Source organism: Anas acuta, chromosome 1 (genome assembly GCF_963932015.1).
Source record: "Anas acuta chromosome 1, bAnaAcu1.1, whole genome shotgun sequence".
NCBI classification, from domain to species: Eukaryota; Metazoa; Chordata; class Aves; order Anseriformes; family Anatidae; genus Anas; species Anas acuta.
This window is the reverse complement of record NC_088979.1, coordinates 89,965,376-89,990,898: the sequence shown is the minus strand read 5'-3', so window position 1 is coordinate 89,990,898 and position 25,523 is coordinate 89,965,376. Positions and strand designations below refer to the sequence as shown.

At 42.3% G+C, this 25,523-nt stretch overlaps 2 protein-coding genes across 7 annotated transcripts in view; one reads left to right on the top strand and one right to left on the bottom strand.

Moving 5' to 3' along the window:
* PDK3 (pyruvate dehydrogenase kinase 3) overlaps positions 1 to 12,251 on the top strand; it is a 53,160-nt gene extending 40,909 nt beyond the window's left edge. The window contains exons 6-11 of the mRNA XM_068687035.1: positions 2,353 to 2,430; positions 3,944 to 4,020; positions 4,822 to 4,923; positions 5,135 to 5,245; positions 9,772 to 9,885; positions 10,979 to 12,251. Of these exons, the coding sequence (XP_068543136.1) occupies positions 2,353 to 2,430; positions 3,944 to 4,020; positions 4,822 to 4,923; positions 5,135 to 5,245; positions 9,772 to 9,885; positions 10,979 to 11,122 (626 nt within the window). The 3' untranslated portion in view covers positions 11,123 to 12,251. The remainder of the gene's footprint in view (positions 1 to 2,352; positions 2,431 to 3,943; positions 4,021 to 4,821; positions 4,924 to 5,134; positions 5,246 to 9,771; positions 9,886 to 10,978) is intronic.
* Positions 12,252 to 20,533: 8,282 nt separating this feature from the next.
* Positions 20,534 to 25,523, bottom strand: part of PCYT1B (phosphate cytidylyltransferase 1B, choline) — a 28,484-nt gene continuing 23,494 nt past the window's right edge. For 4 of the 6 annotated variants that reach the window (XM_068687082.1, XM_068687093.1, XM_068687051.1 and 1 more), the window contains one exon: positions 20,534 to 22,701. In XM_068687082.1, coding sequence (XP_068543183.1) covers positions 22,495 to 22,701 — 207 coding nt within the window. In that variant the 3' untranslated portion in view covers positions 20,534 to 22,494. Of the gene's footprint in view, positions 22,702 to 23,248; positions 23,576 to 25,523 lie in introns of those variants that run through there. The other 2 variants (XR_011098010.1, XM_068687062.1) reach the window with 2 other exon arrangements.

The window sequence follows — 25,523 nt, the reverse complement described above, 5'->3', positions numbered from 1 at the left end:
TATCCTGTGCTAGCTCCAACATGTTCTGATGCATAGGTGGTATTTGGAGCAATTTGTTAGAGTTAAGGTGTTGGCACCCTATGTGGCAGCTACAAACTCTGTAAGATCTTTGAACATGAAAGAAATGGTTTAAACAACCACTTCTTACTTTAAGCAGCTTCACCGAGTGTTGCGCCTCTAACTGCCTGAGGTAGGTCTCGGTATCTCACTGACTGTCCTACAGTAAGATTTGTTTGAGCTGAGAGCAATTCCCAGCTTTTTACTTGAGCTGGGTTTTCAGATGTACTGATAGATCCTTCAATCCTGTTGCTGCTTACCGCCAGCCATGACATGAGGTGTGCCTTGAACCTTTTGGCACAGTCTCTTTTAACTAAAAGTCCTAGGCTTCTGCCAAAGACAGAGAGGAAGGGTAAATTTGAGACTGCACTCTGACACTGTTTTTTCCCTCATGAGTGGCTACTTCACTGGATCGTGAAGTGATAGTGCCTTGCCCTTCATTGCGAGGGTGGCTACTTTGTGAAAATGGGTGAGTCTTATATTTGTTCAGCTTAGGGAGGCTAGGTAGAATTTTTTCAGAATCTCTTAATTCTCTTAAGTTTTGTATAGTGGCTGTGTCTGCTCTACATCTGTATATTGAGGTCTCTTTCATTTATTACCACCCTATTATTGGTATACTTTTCAGAGGCCTTGGTGTTTTTCTCTACAACAAGGAATCTGACTTCTACGACTTTGATCCACATCTGATATCCACTTATGATGTGGAAAGTCTTTGAAACATGCTAATATATCTTTTCTCCACGTAGACAACCATACGGTCATAACAGCTGCATGCCTGTCTTCAACTTTTGATGACTGAGTTAAGACTGTGGCAGTGCTCCTCATGCCCCTTTTAGCTAAAGCACAACAGGATTATTCCCAGGGCCATCAGAAGTTCTGACATACTACAATTTTGTGTAGGTGTAGATATTCCTGGATTTTTTTCCTAAGTTATGCACATCCCAGGCTGAGGTTTCCTGCAGAGCTTGGATATTAGATAGGATTTTAGTCTTTTTTGCTAGGGCATGTTTTATTGTGCCAATGACAGGGCTCCTTTAGAGAAGGTCTTTGAAGTTGACTATCTTGATACAGATGATTCCTGGTGGACAAATGACTTTGAAACGTTCTGGGGACTTGGTCAAGAACATTCCCAGCATTGATTAGCTCCATTTTACTAAAGCTCAAGCAGCATCTGTGTCACCTGTGTTTGATACGTCCAGCCTTGCAGATGTCAGAATAACTGGTATAAATTCTTTCTAGTTAACAGGGTACAAATATAGATTACATCTGTAGGCAGCACATCTTGAACTAGAACAATTAAAGGTAAACGATCAGTCCTTTCTGGGGACTAGTGATTTTGCTTTCATTGTGCTTGTTGCATTGCTGTGAGTCTTGGCGGTGACTTATTTTTTGTAGCATCACTTCAAGCAGGAGGAAGAAGGTAATTTCTAGGGCTGGATCAAATGCATCTGCTACAGTGTCTTAGCAAATTTCTCTTTGTCTACAGGACTGCACCGTCTGTTCATGTGCTTGTTCCTAGCCAACCCTAATTATGAGGGGAAAAAAATCATTTCTTTAAACTATTTTCATTAAGGTAACTTAAGCAGTGTAGTTGCATATAGTTGAGTTTGTAGTTCCTTCTTAGGCTAACATGTGTTGCTTATTTCTGAGGTGTTTTTGCAAAGGAGATACTGGTAAATATTTAGAAAAACTAAAAATTTTTCAAACAAAAGATAACTTCAACTTTCTTGCTGTATTTTGTCAGTACGTAAAGGTTGATATGGACTATGGGTAAGCTCTGTTGTGGTTCAGTAGGAGAAAACGAGTAATCTTAAAGACTTCAGATTCTCCCTGAGATGACATTGAAAAGTCAAGTGTTGTAAACTGTATCGTGGTTGAAAAAAATAAATTGTGGTTGCAATGTCATCTTTTCTTTGTTTGATTTGGAGAGAACAAGTATTAAGTTGTGAATAGGACATGATAAATAAGTAGGTATTGTGGTCTGCCTAGGTTTAGATCCTTCCTCGTTTTAAGCCCTGAGCAGAGATGGAAAAATAGCTTGCCTCTAGTAATTTCATGTTTTGTTTTGTGTTTTTTTTTGGTTTTTTTTTTCAGAGCTTTAGATAGAATTTGCTCTTTCTTGACAAATTGGCAGTGAATCTATAGATAAAAAGAGATTAGAATTGATACCAGTTTCATGCTTGCAAACAGGTTAAAATTAGCATTCTGCTTGTAGTCTTCAGATATGGAATAAACTTTGCTAGTCTTTTTTATCTGGCTTTTCATAAGTTGGTGTTCTGTTCTCTCATTTTGTAGATGCTTATGAAACAGCTAAGATGTTGTGTGAACAATACTATATGGTGGCACCTGATCTGGAAGTTGAAGAATTCAATGGTAATTGTGAAACTCATTTAAGTGATGTAATTAAGAAAAATCATGTCTAATATCCATGGTTTATAGTTTTGGTAATTAATTGTAGGCTATAATTTGAACTCTGCAGTCCTATATGCAGCTACTTTTCTTGTCCTAATGTGCCCCTGTAGACACCTGGATTTTAGTTCATCACAATGATATTTATACAGAATGCTATCTGCTAAATTCACTATCATTTTAAGGAAAACAAAGGCATTTGAGAATCCTTGTGGCTGGGAAAGAAACAGGTCTGCCTCCTCATCTTTTAATGGAGCTCAAACTTATTTCATTTTTAAATACCCTCATAAATTCTACTCTCAGTCCCCCTTTTTTTTTTTTTACTGTTAAAAAAAAAAAAGTCTTGAGTAATCATCTCACAGTGTTTGGACAGCGGTCCAAACAGAAGATGTTTCCAAACTTCATCAGAAGGCAAGGATTTGTAAAAGTCTCAGAAACAGAAAGTACTCAAAATAAAATTTTGAATTTGAAAAAAATAGAACCTTGAATTTGGTGAGGTATAAGAGAATTGGAGTATGGACTCAAACAAAATTAATATTAATAATGCAGCAAGTTGCCTTACAACTAATTAAGCAGAACATTATTTGGATTTTCTCCTTTTCCAAAGGGTTTTCACCTGATCTTTTGGAAATTAGAAGACTTTGCATACCCTCCTATCTGTCTGTTAAAGTAGGATCTAGTATTATCATCATCCCTCTGTGCCAAAACAGGATGAACTTGACTCTGTGCATTCATGTTGATATCCACCTGCAACTTCAGAAGCATGGGTTTAGAGCTTTCTCTTCAATGTGAACTGCTGCTGAGTCTGACAGGCTATGACTGTATAATTTAAGTCAGTAGATAACTGAATGTTCAGGGATGACTGCATCTTGAGCATGAAAACTGTCCTCGAACGTATTAAGTGCAGCTATATTAATTCCTGCCAGTCAGCTACCACTAGTGTCCAGAGCTGTGCCATGCCACACACCTCTGCTGAAGCACTAGCACAGTAAACAAAACAATAAGTTATCATAATTTTCTTGTTCCAAAACATAATTTTAAATGTGTGGTACTCAGACTTTCAAAATGTATTTTCAATGCTTTAATTAAGGGAAATGTATTTTTTAGAATATTTAAACAGTGATTTTTAAAAAAAAAAATTTAAGACTTGTCCAGCAAATGTTTAAATACAGCATGGTTTAGAAAAAAAAAATCCTACACAAGTGGGAAAGCTGTCATGAATACCATGTTTAGTACTAAATAACCACTGCTTAGTCTTTTTTTATATCTAAAAGTCTGCTGACATTGTCTTTAAAAATCATTAGAATGTATCATTTAGATGATTAGCAGTAACTGATTTTTTTTATGGATCATATTTTGCACTCAGAAAATGAAAACATGCATACATGCTTCTTACTCTATAGCTTCATGTTAATCCTGTAAGTAAAAATGCTTCAAGATACCATTTTGAAAAAAAAAATCTTTTTTTTTTTTCCAGCTAAAGCTCCAAACAAGCCTATTCAAGTAGTCTACGTACCATCTCATTTGTTTCATATGTTATTTGAATTATTCAAGGTAGGTTGCGCTTGTTAATATTTGGAAAGGGTTCGTGAACTTGTGTTACTGTTGAAATTGAGGTTCTTTTCAGTGACAGTTCTGAAGTGTTATTTCAATTTTCCTTTATTATTTTTATCCCAGTGGAGAGTTTGAAGTTTTGATGAATATCAAGTTCACAATCCTCTTATGCCCTTATATAATTAAAAAAATAAATAAATCTGAGTTTTCCCTCTTCTCCTTTTGGCCTTTTGAAGCTGATTAATTTAAACTAACTCATAATAGTCTTTGCAATGATGATGTATTATCTTACAGTTTCTACAAGCTTGCTTCATTATTGCATGTGCCTTCTGCTTAAGAGCAGTGCATATGTCTGAATAATGTAAATGGCATGCTTTGTCTTGGTTTTGTGTTTTGTGAATCACTGGAACAGCAGTGAACACAGAACATGAGGGCTACTGTATCTTTGGAATCAGACAGGTGGTCTCTAGGTGGTGCAATTGAATAGAATTCCAGAAAAAAATTACACTTGGTCAGAGAATTTTTAGGAAAAAATGGTATTTTGGTTTTGATTGCTGGCACTAGTTAAGTATGTTCATTTAGATCTTCCTCTTTTGCTATTTGTAACACCACTTCTTGAGCAGAACAGATGAGAATTAGTATACTGCTTGTTTATGCTTTGGTACAAGTCATGAAACAGTGTGAAACCAGTAAATTCTAGCAATAAGTTATGTTAATGTGTGATGGACTGCCAGTGGAAACTCACAAAAAGCAAATACGGTAAAGTTAGAATTAAAGACACATTTTTTCTTTTAACTTCAGAATTCAATGAGAGCTACCGTAGAGTTGCATGAAGGTAAGAGAGAAGCCTATCCATCGATCAAAACCTTAGTCACTCTGGGGAAAGAAGATCTATCTATTAAGGTAAGTGCCTAAAGATTAAGTTCATGTGCAACTTACTAACTGTTAGGCTTAGAATAATATGACTTGTAATTTGAAAAGTCAAATGAAGTACTGCATGACTTCTAATATTTGTTTCATATTCATTAATATTTCTAAAGTCATTTAGTTAATTTTAATGTGTTTTGCGTTTTTTTCAGAACATGATGTTTAAAACTAACTTTTTATTCCTTAGATAAGTGATCAAGGTGGAGGTGTACCTTTAAGGAAAATAGACAGATTGTTTAATTACATGTACTCAACAGCACCCAGACCTAGTTTGGAGCCCACGAGAGCTGTGCCTTTGGTAAGCAATTGTAATACATAATTAAATGTCCCTGAGCACTATTCTGTCAATTTCCTTTCAGTGCAATTTAATGGATCAGATTTTCCATTGAACTAATAGTTTATTGTTAGCAATTCTACACAGGTAAAACACATCAGGAGAAAACGAGGCTTGTTATCACCACTTAGTCCTTGGAACAGAAAATTGTTTTTCTTTGTCTTGACATAATATTCTCGGAAACAAACATGTCTGCATAAGCACAATATTTTCACAGGTTAATGGACAGGATTTTTAGTGCTGTATTACCATGAAGGTGGATAACCTAAAGAGCTCCTCCTTGATGCATAAATTACTGTTAATCTGAGTTTACTGTAGGAAATGCATTGAAGAGCTGAGCCATGCTCTGAGCAACAGCCCTTGAGAAACCCCTCCTGGTAATGCACAATATATGGAACTTTGAAAATGATTCTTGTGCAAGTTATGGACCGTGAAAATGCATTTAAAAAAAAAAATCTCTGATGTGCATGTGATATCATCATATTTGGTATATTCTTGTTCAGTTGGAGATATCATGTGCTGCTCTCGAATGAGATCAGATTTCAAACAAACAAAAAAAATCCCATAGCTTCTAAGTAGAGAATTATTTCAGTGCTGATTGTGTCTATTCTTTTAGTAGGCATGATTCTTTAAATTATTAGTAAAAATAAATAAATAAATAAAACAGTTTACTAATAATTTAAATGAGTCATTCTGATAAAAATTGTATGGCTGCTGTTCCCTCTGTTACCTTTGGCTTTCAACAAGTAGGTTAATACTGATACTGTGTTTCTATCTGTTCTTATTTTTGTTCTGTATTGTTTCTAATTTTTTGGTCGGTTTTGCTTTTCATGCAGTCCTTTATCTTCAAGAATGTCAAGAAAAAGTGTTATCTGGGAGGTTTCCTTTTCCTGTTTCTCATTTATCATGTTCTTGAGTGTTGATTTTTTTTTTGGGGTACTTCTGTGGTTGAAGTGCCTTCAGGCAGCTAACATAATGTGGTGCCAGAGGGTGTATGACTGTGCGTGATTCTGATATAAAGCAATTAACAGTGAATTGAAGGTTGAAACCAAATCAGAGTGGTTCAGAGGCAACACATTTCTTTTTAGGCTATAAGCAGAATCTGTGGTACTGTCTTAGACCACAGATTATAGCATCATGGTACGTAAGTGTATTGCATTGTTTTCACCAGTGCTTGATGTCACCATGGTACGTATGAAGCCCAGTTTTGTATCTAGATTGACTTGATATTAATTCTTCAAGGTTCCTCATTCTATGATATATCTTGGTAAAATGCTTCAAATGGTACCATGCCTTTCATAAAATATTTAAAAATCTTCCTGATAAGGAGCAGGCCTTAATTCAAATATGAACTTCTTTCTTAAAATCAAGAATGGTGGAATCTTTCTTGATTGATAATCTGCCTTTGTTCTGTCTCAGTTTTGATCAGCAATTTACTGTAGGAGCCTACAAAGATTTCTTGAAACTTGTCCTTACTATAAACTTGTACCTTGATTGCCAGTTGTATTCACTATTAAAATGTCTCTGCCTTTGTGACTCTGATTGTAAAATGTTCAGCTTAAGATTTACACTATATTCATTTTTTCTATTCATCTTTAGCAATACATTCCTGTATTTATTTCCTAATCTTCCAGACAGCTTACTTTGATTCTTTGGCATTTATACTTAGTTTTCTTCTGCTCTGCCCCATCCTCAGGCTTTTTTTTCTCTTTTCAGCCTGTATGTCACTGTAGTCAGACCTGCAAAGTGTCCTCTCTTGTGAGCCTGGCAGCTTTTGCTCTGTGAATCTGACCTACCTGTATGACTGAACATTGTGAATTGTTAAGCTTTTATGTGTGGGGTTCAGATAGGGGGAAAAATAAATAAAAATCAAGAACTGCGAGTCTGCGGCATACCTTTCCACTAAGGAAAAAAAGGGCTTTCACAGTTAGGCTTGACATGTATTATGGTTCAGATCCAGTTATAAAAACAATTATTCCATATTTTGTATGTCAGTCTAAAAATAATCTTTCAGCAGAAAGGTTTCACGTGAATGAGTCATCTTCAGAGTCTATGCAGAGGGAAGGTTTCTTTATTGCTTAGTGCAGAAGACCAAACCACTTAAGAATTATGCTCTAGAAGGTAGGTCTGTGTTCACATGTCATTCTTGACTTAGGTAATACTCATAAACTAAATTGCAGTGTAGTGTAAATAGATGTATTTTTCTGCTCTAACTATCCCTCCCCTTGTTGTATGATCTCCCCGTCTCGTTTATGAAACGTTTATAGACTTGGAGTGGAAGAGAGGGCTTATTTTGTTGATTGGTAGAAGTTCTTTCTCGGTGTTACTGCAAATGTTTTTTTAATCTGCTGAGAAACCTTGTTACCATGGCAGCATTCTGATTCTAGCAGGTCTTGTGCTCATCTGCGCTGTTATATGCGCACTGGAAACATTAGGAACACATGGTAATGTTTAATAAGTGGATCTTTGTAGAGAATTTAATGATTCTCCCTTTGGCAGGATTTGTTTACGGTGGGAGAAGTGTGACTTAAATCAGGTACAATTAAACCTGTTGACACTAGTGACACTAATAATTTCCCGTTTGTTTAGTACATGCTATAATATTTAGTGAGAAATTGGCCCTAAAAAGCTTTCTCATCTCAAGGTAGGTGTGCCATTATTGACTATATTCTGCCCTCTAGGTCGAGCACAGACCTGTGTAGCAATTGATTCTTGATGACGGTCTCTTTTGCGAAATACATCAAGGCTTGCCTTAACCAGTTACTCTTTGGTCATCTTTTGTCTTCGTATTTCTTACTAATTAACTGTTTTGGAAAATAACCTGAAGGCAGTATAGAGAAAAAAAAAAATAGGATCTTTTGAGGAAGAGTTGAAATAGCTATGTGGACCAGGACACAGTGTAAAAACACTTTCCTGGAAGGTGCAGGAGACAAACATGAAACAGGATTTCAAGGAGGTGTAATTCTCCAGACAGGGAAGTATAGTATGTTTCCAGGATTGCTTGATACTGCCCTTTACCTGAGCTGAGCAGTACCATCTACAATTTGCTTTTCAGTTACTTTGCTTTTTAGTTTTGGTAACGTATTTTTTTGCCCTGTCTCCAGAAGAGATACAATTAAGCTTTTGAACTCTCTTTTTTTAATTGTGAGTAGAAAAAAAATGTCTTTCTTTGGTGTTTCCCTTTCTCCTTTTGCTCAGATGAACTGTTACAGTCTGCATTCAGTGTGAGCAATGCTGTAATCAGTTAAAGATCACAACATTTAGACTTCTGTAAAACAGCAAAGAGGACAAAAGTTACCGTAGAAATGGTAGCTGACCTCAGGAGAATTTGTGATGGATACTGTAATACAAAGCTCTTTAATACATGTATTCACTCTGGTCCCCCAAGGGATGTCTTATAAAGTGACATCACATTTGCCTATTGCACATATTGCAATGCTCAGAAATCCTGCTTCTTAGCCTTCTTTGTCTTATTCTGGGGCTTTGTTACTAAGATTCAGGGCTTTGTTTTCACTTATTGCAAGCCTAGTATTACACCAGTCAACTAAAATGTTTTACTCTCTCTCTGAACTCGTGCTCTTCCCTGTATCTTTCAGGTTGCCTTTGTAGAAATAGTATAGTGGAATGAGTTCACTGGTTTTCTGAAACTTCACGTGTTGAATTCTTCTTGTAACCCACCTTTTTGGAAAAGCTTTGTTACTCTATTGCCTCGTATATCCTTACTTTCAGGTGCTTGTATGTCTGGAGTCCTTCTGTTGTTGCTTTGGATAGCCCTGAAAAATTCAGGGGGATTCAGGTGAATAATCAAACAGTGATTGTCAGCACATAACCAGTCATCTGAAAGAGAGGGTCTATAGACCGAAATCTTACTCCTTGGCTGCAGCGAGAGAGTCTTGTTTATTTTTATGATAATTTCTTCTGGCAACAGTGTGTTGGAAGAGGTGCACATTCTTTGCTGAAAGGGTAAACAATACCAAGGATTATTTGTCTTGTATTTCTTTGTATGTTGTTAATGAAGTTAATTTACTCTGCGGTAGTCTTCTGACCTCCACTGTTATCTGTGGCATCTGTCAAAAATTTGGTATTGCCAAAGAAAGAATGGAGTATTACATCAACGGTGATCATAGAGAGGAAGCCACAGGCAGTTTGCAGCTTTGATGATTGGAGGCAACATATTCTAGCTCTTTGAGAAAATAAAAAATAGACAAGATAAAGAAATAAACCTTTGTCAGGATTGTTTATTTTCTCCTTTTCTGTACTTAAGCTTAAAAAAAAAATGTCTAGGAAAAAAGATTCCTCAAAGCATTGAATCCCAGCTTACAGTGCAGGCTGAGGAATTAAAGGAAAGCTTGAAGAAATATATTAAGGCAAATCTGGTATTTAGAAATCTGGTGTTTAGGTATCTGTAACACATCTGTAACAGTGATCTGTAATACTTTTTTAAGCTTTCCTCATGTTTTTTTTTTCTGTTTGTTTTCTTTTTTTTCTAGGCTGGGTTTGGCTATGGCTTGCCAATTTCTCGTCTGTATGCTAGGTACTTCCAAGGTGACCTTAAACTCTACTCGATGGAAGGTGTTGGTTCAGATGCTGTAATTTATTTGAAGGTATGAATTTCACCCCCTTATAAGCTAGCAAGACAGTGCAACTTGAGAGTTTATAGCAGGCAGATGTTCTGCTTAATAACTGAACTTTCTTTTCACTCTTTGTTTTCAAATTCATAATCACTACTTTCTTTGTGTTTTATCCAAATTAATTACACAGAATCTTAAAAACAGAACTTTATAAAAGTTAACATTGACACTAATACTGATTGGCTTGCTTTAGATTCTTTTTTTTTTTCTAGTCCTGTGTTGGATCTTTGCATTTTGTTAACCCATGTAAATGCTGAATTTTCAAACAACTGTGTGATAAGAGAGAATTTTTGGATAATACTTTTTGATTCTATGAGTTTTGACTGCAGTAAAACTGGAACAAGACTTTTTGACTAACTCCTGACTAGTACTTTTTTTTTTTTTCTATGCAGTCCTTGACCATTGTGCACTAGATAGTTTTGAACCTATTGTCCTTTTTCAGGAGTCAGGGGCTCTAAGTTGAAACTGCTTGAATTTCATCAGGGAATTTGAAAGAATATAGTGTAGCACATAGCTCATGCGGTGGTCATTGACTCAGTGTTACCTCTGTGCCTTGCTGCGTACAGTGAACAAGCTGTGGAATCCTGCACTAACTTCAGTTTCTGATGGATTTAATTTTCTGTGTGTGTGCATGGAGGAAAAAGGCATGATGTTTCTTTGGGGGGGGTGGGGGGGAGGCATGCTAATCGATTGAACTATTATTTCCAGATTTGTGTGCTGACTGAGTCTGAGCTTGTTGGGAAAGTTGAATATTTAAGTAAAGTATTAACAACAAATCTCTCTAAAATGCTCCCGACCAAAACTTTTTCCTCTTGCTGTGTAGGCACTACTCACTAAAAAAATGTTTTCAAGTTTTATTTCTTTATTTTAACCTATTCTGAAATATAGTGCTTCAGGAACAAATGGTCACAGCCAAAGTACTTTCAAAATAGCATTGTGACATGTAACACTTGGATAATTAAGATACTTCTAGTTACCACTTCTGTATTGGAACAACTCCCCGGAGCATCATCTTGCTCTTGGTGTCTCTAAGTGATATCTTACTGTTGCTTTTGTTTTCCCATAGGCCCTTTCAAGTGAATCATTTGAAAGACTTCCCGTTTTTAATAAGTCAGCGTGGCGACACTACAAGACCACACCTGAAGCAGATGACTGGAGCAATCCTAGCAGTGAACCAAGGGATGCTTCTAAATACAAAGCTAATCGATAATTTGCTACCTTTTGTCTCTGCTGGAGATGACCTCTGCGTTCAGTATAAAGTCTCTGCTTTGTTCCAAAATCCTTCAAACCACAATAGCTAATTACTTCCAAACAAAGACCTAATCAGGGCATTGAAAAATAGTAAGAACAAAGTGATGATTGGGACTTACAGGAAGGCACTAAGCACGTTTGGTATGTGACCTCTACCTACTTCACGGAATATGCTTGGTTGCTTCAGTCATGCATTGACAAAAGGGATTGCACTGTGATTGCGCCTAAGTACGTAAAGTTGTAACAAAAGATACTGTTTTAAGTGCCAATTTTTATTCCAGTAAGGATTGGCAGATTGTGCAGAATCCCTTTTCCTGGTGAACAGTATCTTGCACAGCAATATGGTGTAAGAGAGAAATTCTAGTGTAGTTAAATATATGCTTTGAAAATCCGTTCTTTGCTGCATTTTATTTTGCTCAGTGTCACCTGTTACATAAAATTCCTTTGAGCTCTCTAGATTTTACATCTAATGAGCTTATAAATGCATAGTTCTAAAAAGGGTTGTACAGCTTTAAACTGATGCTTACCCCAAATTCCCAAAACCTTTTGTCAAGTGCATACAAAAATTATGTTGTTGTAAGACATCGGGACTTCCACTTTTTGGTATGTACCTTAATCATTCTCTTGACACAGAAACACAAATATATTTTTAAACATTTTTCCTTGTTTTAGGGAAAAATCATAAGTAGTTAGATCATCTCTCCATACAAAAAGTCCTGTCAATGTGTGGGGGCAGGAGGTAATTAAATTTCATGTTTATTGCCTGTCATCTTGGGGGGTGGGAGGGCTGAAGGGAGAGAAATCTGAAAGGCCGGCCAGCCAGTCATATTTGCCTTAAGCGTGTTGGTTGCTTGGAACCTGATTAGTTTAAAACCTGTAAATAGTTTGCAAAGTTATTTATATATTCAATGTCTGACAACAGTCTGGTAATCTGAATTTGTAGTGTATATAAAGATGTTGTACACCAGCTTTTGGAAAGTGTCATTGGTCTAAATAAATGAAACTGGAAGTATCAGAGAAATGGGAAGGGCAAAATATAGTTGGTACCTGATCTGAAAGAAAAAGAAAATTAAAGAGGACAAAACTAAGTGTTATCTCCTTAGCTTTGTTGGAGGGGTTACTACTGAGTATTAGGAAGCTGTTCTTCACCAAGTCTCTGCCAAAATTCCCTGTCAAATACTGTTTCTGCTACTATGGCCTTTCAGAATTAGTGAGGTTTTGAAGTTCTGGTGATGACATAGGCGTGGGAGTAAAGGAGATGAGGTGGAAGCAATTTTGCACTTTCACTTTCTCCTAGATGTTTTGATATTTTTTTGAAAGACATTGCAGATTTTAGTACAGAAAATGAAACACGTTTACTGAAATTGTGGGGGAACTGTCCTTTTTTCCTCTCAATATTTACTTTTGTAAAGAACCAGTCTGTTAGTTAAACAGGGAAATGCTGAGAAATTGCTAGATTTTAAAACAAACAAAACCCCTTAGTTTAACTTCATGATAGTACTTTGCACCTGCATAGCACATTTCATCAAAGGATTATAAGCAATAAGTTACATGTAGACCCACTTCTTTCTGAAAACTCAGACTCCTGATCTCCCAAACCTGTGCTCTCAGCTGTCCCAGTCCGTTCAGGAATGTGTATGCACATAGTTCTTGAGTTCGCAGGGCTCGAGTCTCTGTAGGCTTCTCTCCACTGAAGCTGAAGTCACGTTGGAGTGGCAGCTGGCTTCAGCACGGTCCCTGTCCTGCGCGTCCCCGCAGAGTGCTGCGACACCGATGGAGGCAGAAGCAGCAGGAGGGCTGCTGAGCGCCCTGCAGAGCCCGACAGGTGGGACGAGGGAGTGTGCTGGGGGCTGCCCTGTCCCCAACCAGACGTGCTGAATGCTCCCTGGGAAGTCTTTACAGGGCGCAGTGGGGGCGTAACCGTGTGACCTCCAGAGCAATAATTTCCTATGGCTGCGCAGGAGGCAGATGGACGTTCAAGCGGCGCGGCTCTGCTGCTGTGGTGGAATCGGTGCAAGCTGATGTGACCTCCAGCTGATGTTCCAGTTCTACTAACATTCAGTCAGTTAACTTCTGCCTTCACCCCTAACTTCTTACTGCTTCTTGAATTCATTTCAGGTTGTGTTTTTTCTACTAAAAATAGGAATTTGTGATGAAACTAATATTTTCCCAGTTGTATGTGATCGCTTTTTCCTGGAACATTACCTAAAAATTACCGAAAACATTCCAAGGAATAAGATAGTCTGTGTAAGAAGCTGAAGTTCAGCTTTTGTTAGAAATCGTATTTTGTAGTAGCAAATCCTGACCTGGTGCTTCTTTTTGGCACCCTCCTTATAAATGAAGAGGAGAGGGAACAGAAAAAAGAGGATGCAAACATACTGAAATGTGAAATGACTTCATGGACTGTTAGTGTTAGGTCAGAGGTTGGACTTGATGATCTTGAGGTCTCTTCCAATCTAGAAATTCTGTGATTCTGTGATATGAAGTGACTGTAAGCAATGGAAGAAGCCAGCAAACAGAAGGTGAAATTCTGTGCAGGATCTTATGTTGTTAGTCATTTCACTGCTTTCTTCTCAAAAACGGTTGGCTTTCAGGACTAAAGCATTGTAGTACTTGGGAACTGAAGTCCCCTGAAATGGCAACCATTTCCAAGAACGAAGGTACAAACTGATCAGAGCAGGGAAATGGAGCACAAGGACTGCATTTATTTTTCCATTTTCCAAAGCTTGTCCTTGGGCATTATGCTGAACGAGTGAGCAGCAGCATTGCTCCTCTCCAACCTTGACCAAGCAGCCTGCACTTGAATCGAGATCTTCGGTGTGCCATAAATTATTTACTTGTTGTCCTTATGCCGCATTCCTGCATAGGAGTACGTCTGGAAACTGTCTTTGGAAGCAACAGCAGCAGACCTTCAAGAATTTTCTAGTGGGTATTCCAGAAAAATGAGGGTGGATAGGTTTTTAGTATGGCTAGTTTGACTACAGATACTATTTTTACTACAGATACCGTTGTTTTTCCAGTTACTGCTACCTTTTTATTAACTATTTGCTTTAATACTTTGGGGCAGTTAATTCCAAACTTAATTTTCTGACGTTATAAAAGTTTCTTTTTTATGGATTTCAGATGTGCGGCCTGCTGATGTTGTTGCAACCTGCTTGTCTTGGATTACAGGGCACAGTAAATAAGGAGGGGAAAAAAGATGTTTTCAGTGAAAATGCTGTGTATCTTTTGTGTTTAGTGATTAACAGAAACGAATTTCCAAACAACTTCTGCATGTTGCAGTGTAACAGAATAGCTCAGCTTTCTCTTCTAGTGCCTGTTTCTCTGGTGTATCTGTTGTGGATGTGATACAATAACGCCCTGCCTAGTTTCATGCCAATGGACACGAAGCCTCTCCAAACAATATACACATCTCTGCTCCCTGCTTTTCTAGGCTTTGTTTTGAGGTGTCAGCGCTTGATGAGAAAGATGGTGAAATGGTCACAGGTGCGCAGTCTTGTCTCTGAACTCACTGCGATGGTCTGCAGTCGTACTGCAAGAGCCTTTGTCCTGCTGCAGTTTGTGCCACCTCTTGGGCACGTTCAGAGCTGGTCCCTTGAGACATGCACAAAGAACGTGGATGTTCATTCCCGTGCTCGTGGACAACTCAAGCTACTTTTTGGTTGCGTCAACTACACTTGTTGCTCCAACTGGATAGTGTAATTTTCTTTCTCTTCAGTGGCCTGTAGAATTTGTTTGTTTTGCTTAAACAGCCCTTCACTTTGTCCAAAAAGTAAATGGAGTGACTATTTTTCACTGTAGCGTAATCTCCTCTTCACCTCAAGGCAGGCTAAGTATTTAGGGCGAAACCTTGACCTCATTGATACAGAAAACATTTCTCCCCCTTCACCTTTAGTAAGCACTTCTAGAGCCTTACATGTTGGGTGCTGCAAAGTGATCTTGATCGGTATAAACCACTCTGTAGAAAATGAACTAAATGTTTATTGTTAGTATTTATCTCGACAATAACCACGTCCAGTTGTAAGGTGTTTGGTTCGTATGCATGTTTCCTCCATTCCCCTACAGATGCTGTGGTTGCTGCTAGCTCTTCATCTCCTCTTCCTGACACTCACTCACCTACAAATTGTACCAGATAAGTGTGGTTTTGAGAACTTAAGGTAGCATGATGGCAGGATGATGCCTTACTGAGCTCAAAGGTGAGTTTGATTGCAAATGAGGAACGCAGTCACAAATTGTGTAGCGACTTCAGGGCTGAACCTTGCAAATGCTTGCACAAGTAGCAGCTTATGAGAGGCATCCCACTTAAGTGAATCTGTTCTCAGGATCAAGATTTAAGCTGTTGACGTTCATTTGAAACAAAGTTTTTGTAACTAAAGTTTTAATTAAGAACTAGTAAGAAAGTTTAAAGTTCATGTACTTTAAATGCCGTATTAAGTTGCCTTAAAAGATCTCAAAGTTGGCATAGTGAACTTTCTTGAATTTAGAGTTTTTTTTGTAGGGTTGGTATGTTTGTGGTAATTCTAATATTGTCAAGCTTTCAATTCCTTATTGGAATTCTTCCCTTGAGTTGAATGCTGCCGAGAGGTGCCAGATGGACGGTCCTTTGAAATTTTTACCTGCGTCTACAGCCTGCGCTAGGTGACAGGCAGTGGCAGGGCAGTGTCCCAGTGGTGCTGCCGGCAAGACCTGCCCTTCCCTGGGAGACCTGCTGATAGTTTCACGCTTGCCTTCTCTGCCGAGCTGTTAGCAGCGTGCTGAAACGTGTGCCAGCCGTACTGGGGGTTACGATGCAAGTTTCCAGGGTGGGAACGGAGTGGATTTGTTCCCCGCGTTGGCTGCGGGGCTGAGTTCTTGCGGTGCCAGCTCAGGTCGCTGGTGGGCTCGCCCATGCTGTCCCGTCCAGGAGGCGTCGCGGGGCTTTCTGTCGTGGCATCGCTGGGACCAGCCCAGCCCGTAACGGGGGAGCGGGGAGCTGATTTCCGTGGGGTTACCTGGTGGTGTTTTAAGTCCAATTTCGAGTCTTCTGTACTTTGTGTTGGAATTGTTTCTAGTCTGATACCCTTGTATATAACTTGTGTATATTCTTATTTCCCTTTTCTTCTTGTCATTGCTGACAAATAAAAGTATGCAAAAAAACCCTACACAATGACACTTTCAAGGGACTGATTCAGTTTCACGCATGCTGTATGGAGCTTAGCCTGTGATTTGGCAGCCCGGGGGAACTTCAGGCATGCTCTCAGGTGGACCTTCAGTTTGGAGCTCAAAGTGATTTTAGATTAAAGCATCCTTCTTGTCTGTTTTGTCACAAAGCAGGTTGAAATTTTTGTAAGTCTTACAGAAATATTCGAGTGTTCCCAAGTTCATCTCTACCCCTTTTCATCCAAATTTGTTATCTCGAGCATGACTGATTTTTGGTTTATTTGGTTCTAGAACGATACATAAATGTGATTGTTTCTGTATTGTATTACTCTGAATTTTCTGGTGTATTTAACTTGATTTCTTTTGTATCAGTATCTTAAACTACCTGGAAGTCTGAAACTTTGTCTTCTGAGTTTTATTCCTATCAGGTATGAGTCTGGACTTTATGAACACATTTTCACAGGAAACTAATCTCCTTTCTAAGGCTTTGCCATTTCAGTTAACTATCAGTGATTTTTGTGGCATAAAACTTAGTTTTTAGAAAGGTAAAATTGCGTGCTAATGTAGCTGGATGTTACTATTCTTGTTTTTGCTGTTGTGCTAAAAACATGACACCAAAGTACTGACGAAGATGACAGTTCTGCAGTCAACAAAACAGGACTACACTTTGAGTAGAAACTTGTAAGAACTTTTTCTCTACTGATTGTAAATCTGAAGCTGTATCTTTCTATGGAGTAATGGAAATATAAAAGCACACTTGGGAGACCTCCTTCTTGAAAAACTGGTCACTGCAGAAATTACTCTGCTTCCATCATTTTTGCAAACTATTTTTTTGTTTTCCTTCTTTTTCCATACGGGCAGGCATCCTGGTCTCTACAGCTTAGCAGCCTGGGGAACATGGGGTAGGGAGAAGGCGAGGGGGTGTGGGTGGGAATATGTACCCTAAAGTATCTTGGGATAAAACATTATTTTTTTCTTGTTTGGTAATCTGAGCTTAGAAAATTGAGTTACCTGTTTTACTCTCTCTCCTTAGCTAGAATTCATTGCTCCTTTCTCAGAACAATGAGGTAAGAAAAGTTCAGGCTTCTTTTCGAGAAACTGCTGCTTTGAATAGCTGCCTACAGGAGGAGGACTGCAGCAGGAACCCCGGATTCTCCTTTCCTCACTTTCATGAAGGAATCCAGAAGTGGTTGTAGCTCACGGTTATGAAATTGCAGTCACTTATAAATTGAACTTACTTGGTGACTGAGAGTATGACCATTTGAAAACATTAAATGTTTAAAAAACATAATAGTTTATGTTCTCCACTTTTATTTGGGGGGGACACAGGTTAATAAGCAGAAAAGTTGTTAGCGCTGGTAAAGCATAGGAGCTGATTCAAGCAGTTTGGTACAATCTGCACATCAAGGAAGTTTTGAACTTTACTGAAAGTTCAGGCAGACTGCTGTGGCTTTGTGCATGGTCTTGTGAGCAAAGGGTGTGGGATTTTTTCCTTTGGATTTATAGCCCTTACTGTTGATCAAGACTTGATTGTTGAATAATGCGATAATTGATGGGCTTAATGTGTCAGTGGCAGTAAGAAAAAGGAGTATTTGAGCCCTTGAGTGGTCATCATTACTGTCAGAGCAGCACGACCTCTCGGCACCTCAGGTGGCTGCTCTGCACAACTTGGGGATTTAGCGGCACCAAATCCTGCGTGATGCTGAAGGCAGAGATGGAGCTACCTGCTCCGGCAGCGCTGATGCTTTCTGTGAAGTGACGAGGTTTGAAGCCTGCTGGTTTAGCCACTGTATTTCCGTGGAGTATCACATTTCCTTTAACGATTACTATGGATTGCCTCCCTCACTTATCCTTGCTTCCTGACATTGAAGCAATAGAAGCTTCTCCAGAGGTTTGGAACAAAAAGTGAATTGTGGGTTTCCTAAGCTCTGGTGTCTGATTGTTCAGTGTACAGCAGCAGTTCGTCACCACTCATTTTCTTTGAAGCATATGAGCACCTTTTATTTCCCTGTTACATAAATATCCCTAAAACTGAAGTTCATTGGATGGTTCCTGACATTTGAGATATCTGTTACAAAATAACAGCTCCAGGCTTCTACCTGGAAACTTTTTCAGCTTTCCATGAAGTTTTGTAAGTGCTTGTAACTTTTTGTAGCTAACGGAGCAATTCCAGGGCAGGGAAATACCTGAAGACCCACCTTTCTTAACTCACTAACATTTGCCTTAAGTAATGAAGCTCAAGTTGGTCATAATTTTGCTATATCTGAGATAAGTTCATCTGAAAGAAAACTTTGAAACTTCAGAAGAAATGTGTTGTACTTTCTCACTGCTTACCATTTGACGTAACAGGGTCTTTGCAGGAGCTGTGTGGTTGATTGGCTTCCCTGTCCAAAAGCAAAAGGCAAGTCACCATGCACGCAGCTAGGAGACTTGATCTGAAGGTTGTAGAAAGACTTTCCTCCTTAACCCGTCACTTGATTCTTTTTTTTTTTCTTTTTTTAAATAAAAAGATGCATGTAAATATTTTTTTTTTAATATTTTGAGAAGAGTTTCTGTTTGGCCAGTTTTCAAGGTCACACAATGGTCTGTGTTCTGGTATTATTTCAAAGGACAACTTCATAAACATTTTCTTGTGGTTATCAAAATTGATGCCAGATTGCGTTGCGAGATGTAAATCATTGAAATGTCAGAGCCAGCCTAGCATACCTGAGCTTGTCATGTGGTAGGCAGCTTCCTTGCCTGTTTTTCTTTGCTCTTTATCCTTACAATAATAAATACCTTCATAGGTGTATGTGTACTTGATACAGTACTTGGGGCTGCGGAGGACCAGCACTTACAGCACGGTTCCTTTGCATTCAGTTAAAGGAACCAGGATTTTTGTTTGTGCGTGTGAGGTGATCGGTCACGGCTGTGTGGTGGTCTCCGTGGTTCTAGGTGCTGGTGAAGCGGTGTTTTTTCTTCTCTATTTTTAGAAAAGTAAACTGGTCCGTTGTCAGTATGATGCGGTAATGCTTGAAAACTGCCTGCTCTGTTATGCACTAAGTGCAGTAGCTAGGTGCTGTGCATTATGAAACTTAACAGTTACACAATTTTTTTCACAAACATATTACCAGCCATTTGTGAAGTGTGAAGAAGTTGGAGCTGTGCTTTGTCCTGGAATATTTCAGTACGTTTTGTCTTACCATTACTCTGTACGCTTTATGGTGAGGAATACCAACTTGCTAAACATTGGGTTTTATAGGAAGAGAAGTGAAGTTTCTGGGTTTTTAATGACCCGTGAAAGATCTGATCTCATTCAGTTGGCGTGCGAAGTCAGCTTTGGCACGGCAGCGCTACCATCCTTTGCATAATGGCTAACTGCATTTTATTGACCTTCTGACTTGCCCTGTGCTCCCCTGTTTAGTTTCTGTCTGTAACCATGAATTGTCTTGAATTCCCAGAAACAGGAAGGCAAAAAGCGTTAGATTAGAGCTGTTTGACCTGATACCATTGGTTTTTCCTCGTATTTCCTTAAAAGATACAGAACGTGAGCTCGCTGGACTTTTCTGATGGTTCTCTGTGTTTATAGTGTTTGATACACCTGTGTGCTGGGGAATTCATTGAAGAAAAGGTGCTCCTGAAAAACAAACCACCACCAACAAAACAAAACTTGCTGTGCTGCTTGGCTTCATGTTTCACTTGGAGCCAGCAAATTTAGAGGGGCAGTCCTATTAATTCTTACAGAATATGTGTTGCAGTTTTCTATTTGCATGTGGAATGATGAATATTTAAAATGTCCTTGCTCTTTTCTGAAATAGTGCACACGTTCAGGAGGGACCTTTTAGATAGCCAAAGCAGGAGGGGGACAAATCTGTCTGTAAGGGATAGTTCTGTATTTCATTCTGGCATTTGGCCTTTAATTATATATTATAACAGTGCAACTTACGGCGCTGTTAAAAGTGAAACTTTTTAGCTTTTAAACTGAAATAGAGCTAAGCCAATACTCAGGTGTTACACAAGAGCTGACAGAAGAGCTCTTTGCCTTGCACTGCAGAAAAACCTTCCTGCTGTGCTGCCCGACTTGGAGACTTCTCTTATTCCATGTTTAAAAATGGCTCAGCTGGGAAGTGCTGAAACCTCGTGTGCTGGCTGAGCTTCTCCCTGCCTGAGGCAGGGCCGTCTAAAACAAAACAGGGGTCAGGCCAGGGGCTGGCTGTGCGTGCTGTGAAATGAAGGTGAGAGGCGGCGCGTGTCTGTTGTACGCTGTTTATTTTTCATGTGGAGCTTGGCTGATAAATAGGACTGAATCAAAGCAACGCTCATGAAAAATAAAACCCAACCATGACTCAGAAGTGCAAAATTGCCCTCCGCGTGTCCAAAGACAATGAGGTTCTGGTTTGCTGGAGAAAGCGTGTGGGTGTCGGTGCCTGTACCAGCGGGGGAAAGGCTTCAGCTCCGCTGTCCTACCTGTGAGGAGGACGCCTGGTACAGGATATGGCTTTGTCACGGGGTGGCCACCTGTGGCTGAGAAACAGCTCCCGCTACGAAGAGGTCGGGCCGCCGAGTTTTTCTCCGGGTCCTATGTACAAGCCGTGGGCGCTGCCTTCTGCTCGGGCTGCTGGGCAGGACGCGCGATGGAGCTGGGACAAGCGGTGGGGCTGGAGAACAAGGAGACCCTGCCCACCTCCACCGCCTTCGGGCATGGCTCCTCGTGTAAACAGCACCAGTGGGAGAGAGCAGGCGGCTCCACGGCGCGGCAGCGGGTTGCGATGGGAAGACTTCAACTTGCCAAGGACGGGAGGGACCAAGGAGCACATCCCGGGTGCGGAGTTACGGTGTTGCCTGAGGCTGAGGAAGGTCTGCACCGCATCGCCCCGTCAGGTGCAGCAGCTGGGTGAGCCGCGGAGCTCCTCGCACTGCCCCGGGGGAGCAGCAGCCACCCTGCTCCCGATGGCCTCTGCGCAGCCCTGCGGGGAGCTCGCTGGGCTCCAGCGGACAGAGTGCCGTGAGATCCTGCTCGGCCTGGCGGGAGGCTGAGCTGGGCCTGGCAAAGTGTGCCCGAAGGCAAATCGGTTACCCCGTTATCCCATGGGGCGGGGGGAAGCTGTGGGGAGTGAACAAAGCGCGGGGCTAACTCGGTGCCAGGGGCTGCGATTTACTTGCCTGGAGAGTTTGGGAGGGAGGGAAGGTACCCAGCTACCCAGCGCGTCCCTCGGGAAGGGAGGTTGCTGCAGGCTGTGCTCCCGTCTAAAAGGTTTCCATTGTGTTTTCCAGCCTCTTCTCCCTGTTGGGATAGAGGAATGGCCTCGGGACCCCACGCAGGGGCTGCGTGTCTATGAGCACATCTTGTTCAGGGTTTCACGAGAAATTTAAACCTAATTGGATTAGGAGCATGTGAGGGCAGTAGCACTGCTGGGCTCGTCGCTTGGCCATGCCTGTCTGGGAGCAGCAGGGTTCCTGGGGGAGAGGTTTGTTCTTAGGCTGCGGGATCCCACGTGCACTTCTGGAATTCACCACTAAAACCCATCAACGCCCTCAAAGCAGCTTCTGCCCACAGCAACACGTCCCAGTCAGGACTGGCTTCGTTTACTTACTTGCCTCCGAAGTGCAAAACGGGGAGCGGAACAGAGGTGGTCAGGCAGCTGCTCAGGCACTAGGAACGTGGGGAACACCGAGAAAGCAAAGGGGTCGGTGCAGCCTGAATCTCCGCGTGCGCCCTGGACAGAGGCTTGGTCAGCAAGCAACACTGCGCAGCCTGAACGCATCGAGCGACCCTCTGCAAACCCCACCGGGCAGCTCTCCGCTCTGCTGGCACCCTCTGGGCAGACCTCATTCAAAACAAACGAGGTGAGATTTCCTTTCCTGTTTTGCTGCAGCAGCGCCCTTCCTTCCCGTGCTGGAAGAGCTCAGGGTCAGCAGGGTCCGACGCAGCCGCCGCGGCCGTGGCTTTGCCCGTGCTGCCTGCGGGCTCAGCGCAGGTCCCGCTGGCCCGGCCACCGCTGGTGGGGCCTCCCGGCACGGCGAGGGAGCAGGGACGGGTTCAGCTCTTCCTGAGATCTCCCTTGCTGTGCTCCAGTCTGTTTTCGTCGTCTCCCAGGGTGCGTTCCCTGCTGTCAGAGGGACCCCAGGTGGTCCTCGCGCTTCTCCCCATCCGGCGGTCGAGTTCATAGCTTGTTCTTCTGTCTCATGGTTATAAAAATAGATATCTTTATTTTACTTCTCGTCCTCGTCCCCCTCGCTCATGCTGCTGAGGGAGGCGGAGGCAGCTTTAGGAGAAGAGGGAGGGGAGGCTTTATTGAAGACCCAGGGTGGGGACGGCGAACGGGACGGAGAGCGGCCTCGCGTGGGGCTGCTGCTTGGGCTCTGCCTCGGAGAGAAAGCCTGGAGCATTCGGCCGCTCCGCTCCTGGAACATCTGCTTCTGCGGAAACAAAGGGGAGAGGCGCCATGAGTAAGGCACAGAGGGGAAGGCGCCCGGGCAAACGGGCTGCTCCGCCTGGGGAGGGCAGAGCAAGCAGCTTCTGCTCTGCAGCACAGCCCAGATGTGCCTTGCCTCTTACACTGTGCCCGTACTGAGTTGGTTCTCACCTGATGAGGTTTTGTCTTAGCAAGGACACCCCTAGCAGGAGAAAACTCCACGTGTTGTCCTGAGCCAGCCCTGGGGACCTCCCCCTGGCTGACTTCAGACGTGTTGGTGATTGTGTCCCACACAGCCGGCTCTCTGCCTGAGCTCCAGGTGCCCCTTGTTCCCAGGCCCTTTTCCTCCCGGTGTGCTGGGGCAGGGCACCTCTGCTGTCCAGCAGCTCTGCTCCTCCTCCCCTTCCCCAGGGAGGCAGCCCTGTGCCTGCCCCGTTCTGGCAGCCGCTTCCCCAGGCAGCTGGAGCACGCATCCCCAAACCCTTCAGGTGGGGCAAGGGAGGGAATGCCAGAATTCGGACATCCATTTAAAAGAGAAACGCGTGCAGGTGCATGTTCTGCTGTGGGCTTTATTGTCGCTTGCTCTGCAAAGCCAAGTGGGGAGCTGCTGGAGCTGGCGGGGTGCAGCCGCCCCCACTCTGCAGTCAGGGGAGCGGCTGCAGAAGGCAAATCAGTGCTGCTGCTCCTTGGTGCCGGCGTGGCCTTGCCGTCGGGCTCCAGGGCGGGTTGCAGGGGGTCTGCCTCGTGCTGCACAGCTGCCGCAGGCTTCATGGGGAGAATGCAAACTCAGAGCGCCTCGCTTCTGCTCTTGGAAGGGGGGAGCAAGAGCTCTCAGCCTCGCCTGGAGCACTGGAAGTCGGCTCGTAGGTGATGCTCAGCTGGAATGGAAGAGCCATCCCCAGCAAGGTTAAGTTACCTGAGAGCAAAACACTTCCACAGCCCCTGTGCTGGGCACTGCTTGGGCAGCCGAAGTCCCCAGCGTTTCTCAGCTTGCAGTTACGTTTGGTTCCTCCTGCAGCTGGTGTGCCCTGCGCTGTCCTTCCCCCAGCCAGGGAGCACGGGGCTGCCCCTCACTCTTCCTCCCTTTGCCACTCACTATTTCCTGACAGAGGAGCAGCAAACGTGAGGTTTTTCCATCAGGTTTCTGCCCTGGGCTGATTCAGCCTGTTTCAGCCTCTCCCTGAAAATAACCCTCCCCCAAAGCATGGGCTTTGACATGAAATATTTCTTTATCCTGGCCAAGCAAAACATTTTGTCTCCCTCCTGTCCCTGCCCCCTCCCAGCTGTGTCAGGAAGCTCAGTGGCACTGCAGTGCTTCACAGTGCCGGTGTTGGCGATGGGAGCAGCCCTGCCCCACCGGGCGCTGCCCTGGCTCTGCTCTCTGTAGCCCCCTTGGCTCTGCCCCGGGCTGTAAGGGAGCACCCCACCTTCCTGCTTCGTTCTGGGGGAAGACTGGTGCAGAAATGCTGTCCTGTAAGCTTTGCTTTCTCTCCACTGATCTCAAGTGCAGCTGTCTGCTCCTGAATGTCTGATGTGGGGTGAGCTCAGTCCCACGGCGCTCCGTGTCGACCAGGAGGGCCCAGGCTGTGCCGTGCTGCTCTCAGACCAGAGCAGAAGTTTGACGCCATGCTAATTGCTGTTGTTTCTGACACCTCTGTGACTCGCCCAGAAAGGCGCACACAGAGCCGTGTACAGGTGGGCTAGGCTATGAAGGCACCGCATACGTCTTGTCAGCTCGGAAACTGACGTTCTGACCTTTCCCAGAAGCTGCTGGTTTTGTGTGGGTTGCGTGGCCCCCACTTTTAGAAAATTGATGCCAGCATAAAGCGTATTCTAATGACTATTTGTGAAATAATAATAGCTTATTAATGGGATGCAAATTGCTGATCTAGGAAGCTAGCATGCCCATAACGATTCCTGTACTTTTAATGTCAACATTAAAAGCAACATCTAACTAACTGTGATACGGCAAATTAATGTTAATAACAGTTTTGACACTAATAGCAAGTTATCAGTATTTTAAAAGTCTTTCCTGCTGCAAGGCTCAAACTGCTTTAAAAAAGCCACAACACCTTTCAGCTCGCTGTCACGGATGCTTTTCCTGCAAGAGTACAAGGAGATTTCACTCCTTTCACTCCCAGGCTTTTTCTTGGCAAAGGTCTCTGATTGCATCAGCTTTCCTACTTTGTGGTGCGGACACTAACTCAGAAAACACCCCAGCATCCCCTCAGAAGACCTTCACAGAGCAGCTTCTCTCTAATAAGTTGAATTCCATAAAATATTTATCACTAAAGGGCTTTTTAATGTCCTCAGTGTGTGTTTTTGAGGGGGTGGAGCAAGGTAATAGCATCAAGGCTTTGCAATTCTTTTCTCTCTGCACAACCAAGCTCATCTCACCCCCCGTGGCCTTCCCACAACCTGTCAGCACTCTGTTTGTTCAGCACCTGCGGCCATCGGACCGTCTCCACGTCGGGAACGCTGACTGGCAACCACCACCCTCTTCGTGTGGATGTGGTCAGTGCAGGTAAACCTGGGCTAGTCACCAAAAGAGTTCACAGCCTTCACTTTCCAAAGGAAAATGATAGCACTAGTGAACAATTTGCTAAAATGCCGAGGGTTTGTTTATAAGCAGAAGCTCTGCTGAGATCCTTCCAACACAGCGTGCTATTCACGATGCTGTGTTGTTGGAGTACAGACTGATAAAAGTAAGGTGAGAGAACATCGTGGCTGTGTTGGCTTTTTAAAGCTAATAGTATCTGCTTCACGCCAGTCCTAAACTGTTTCTGGCTTGCTGCCTCTGTTGACATTGTCTCAAACTGTAATCCA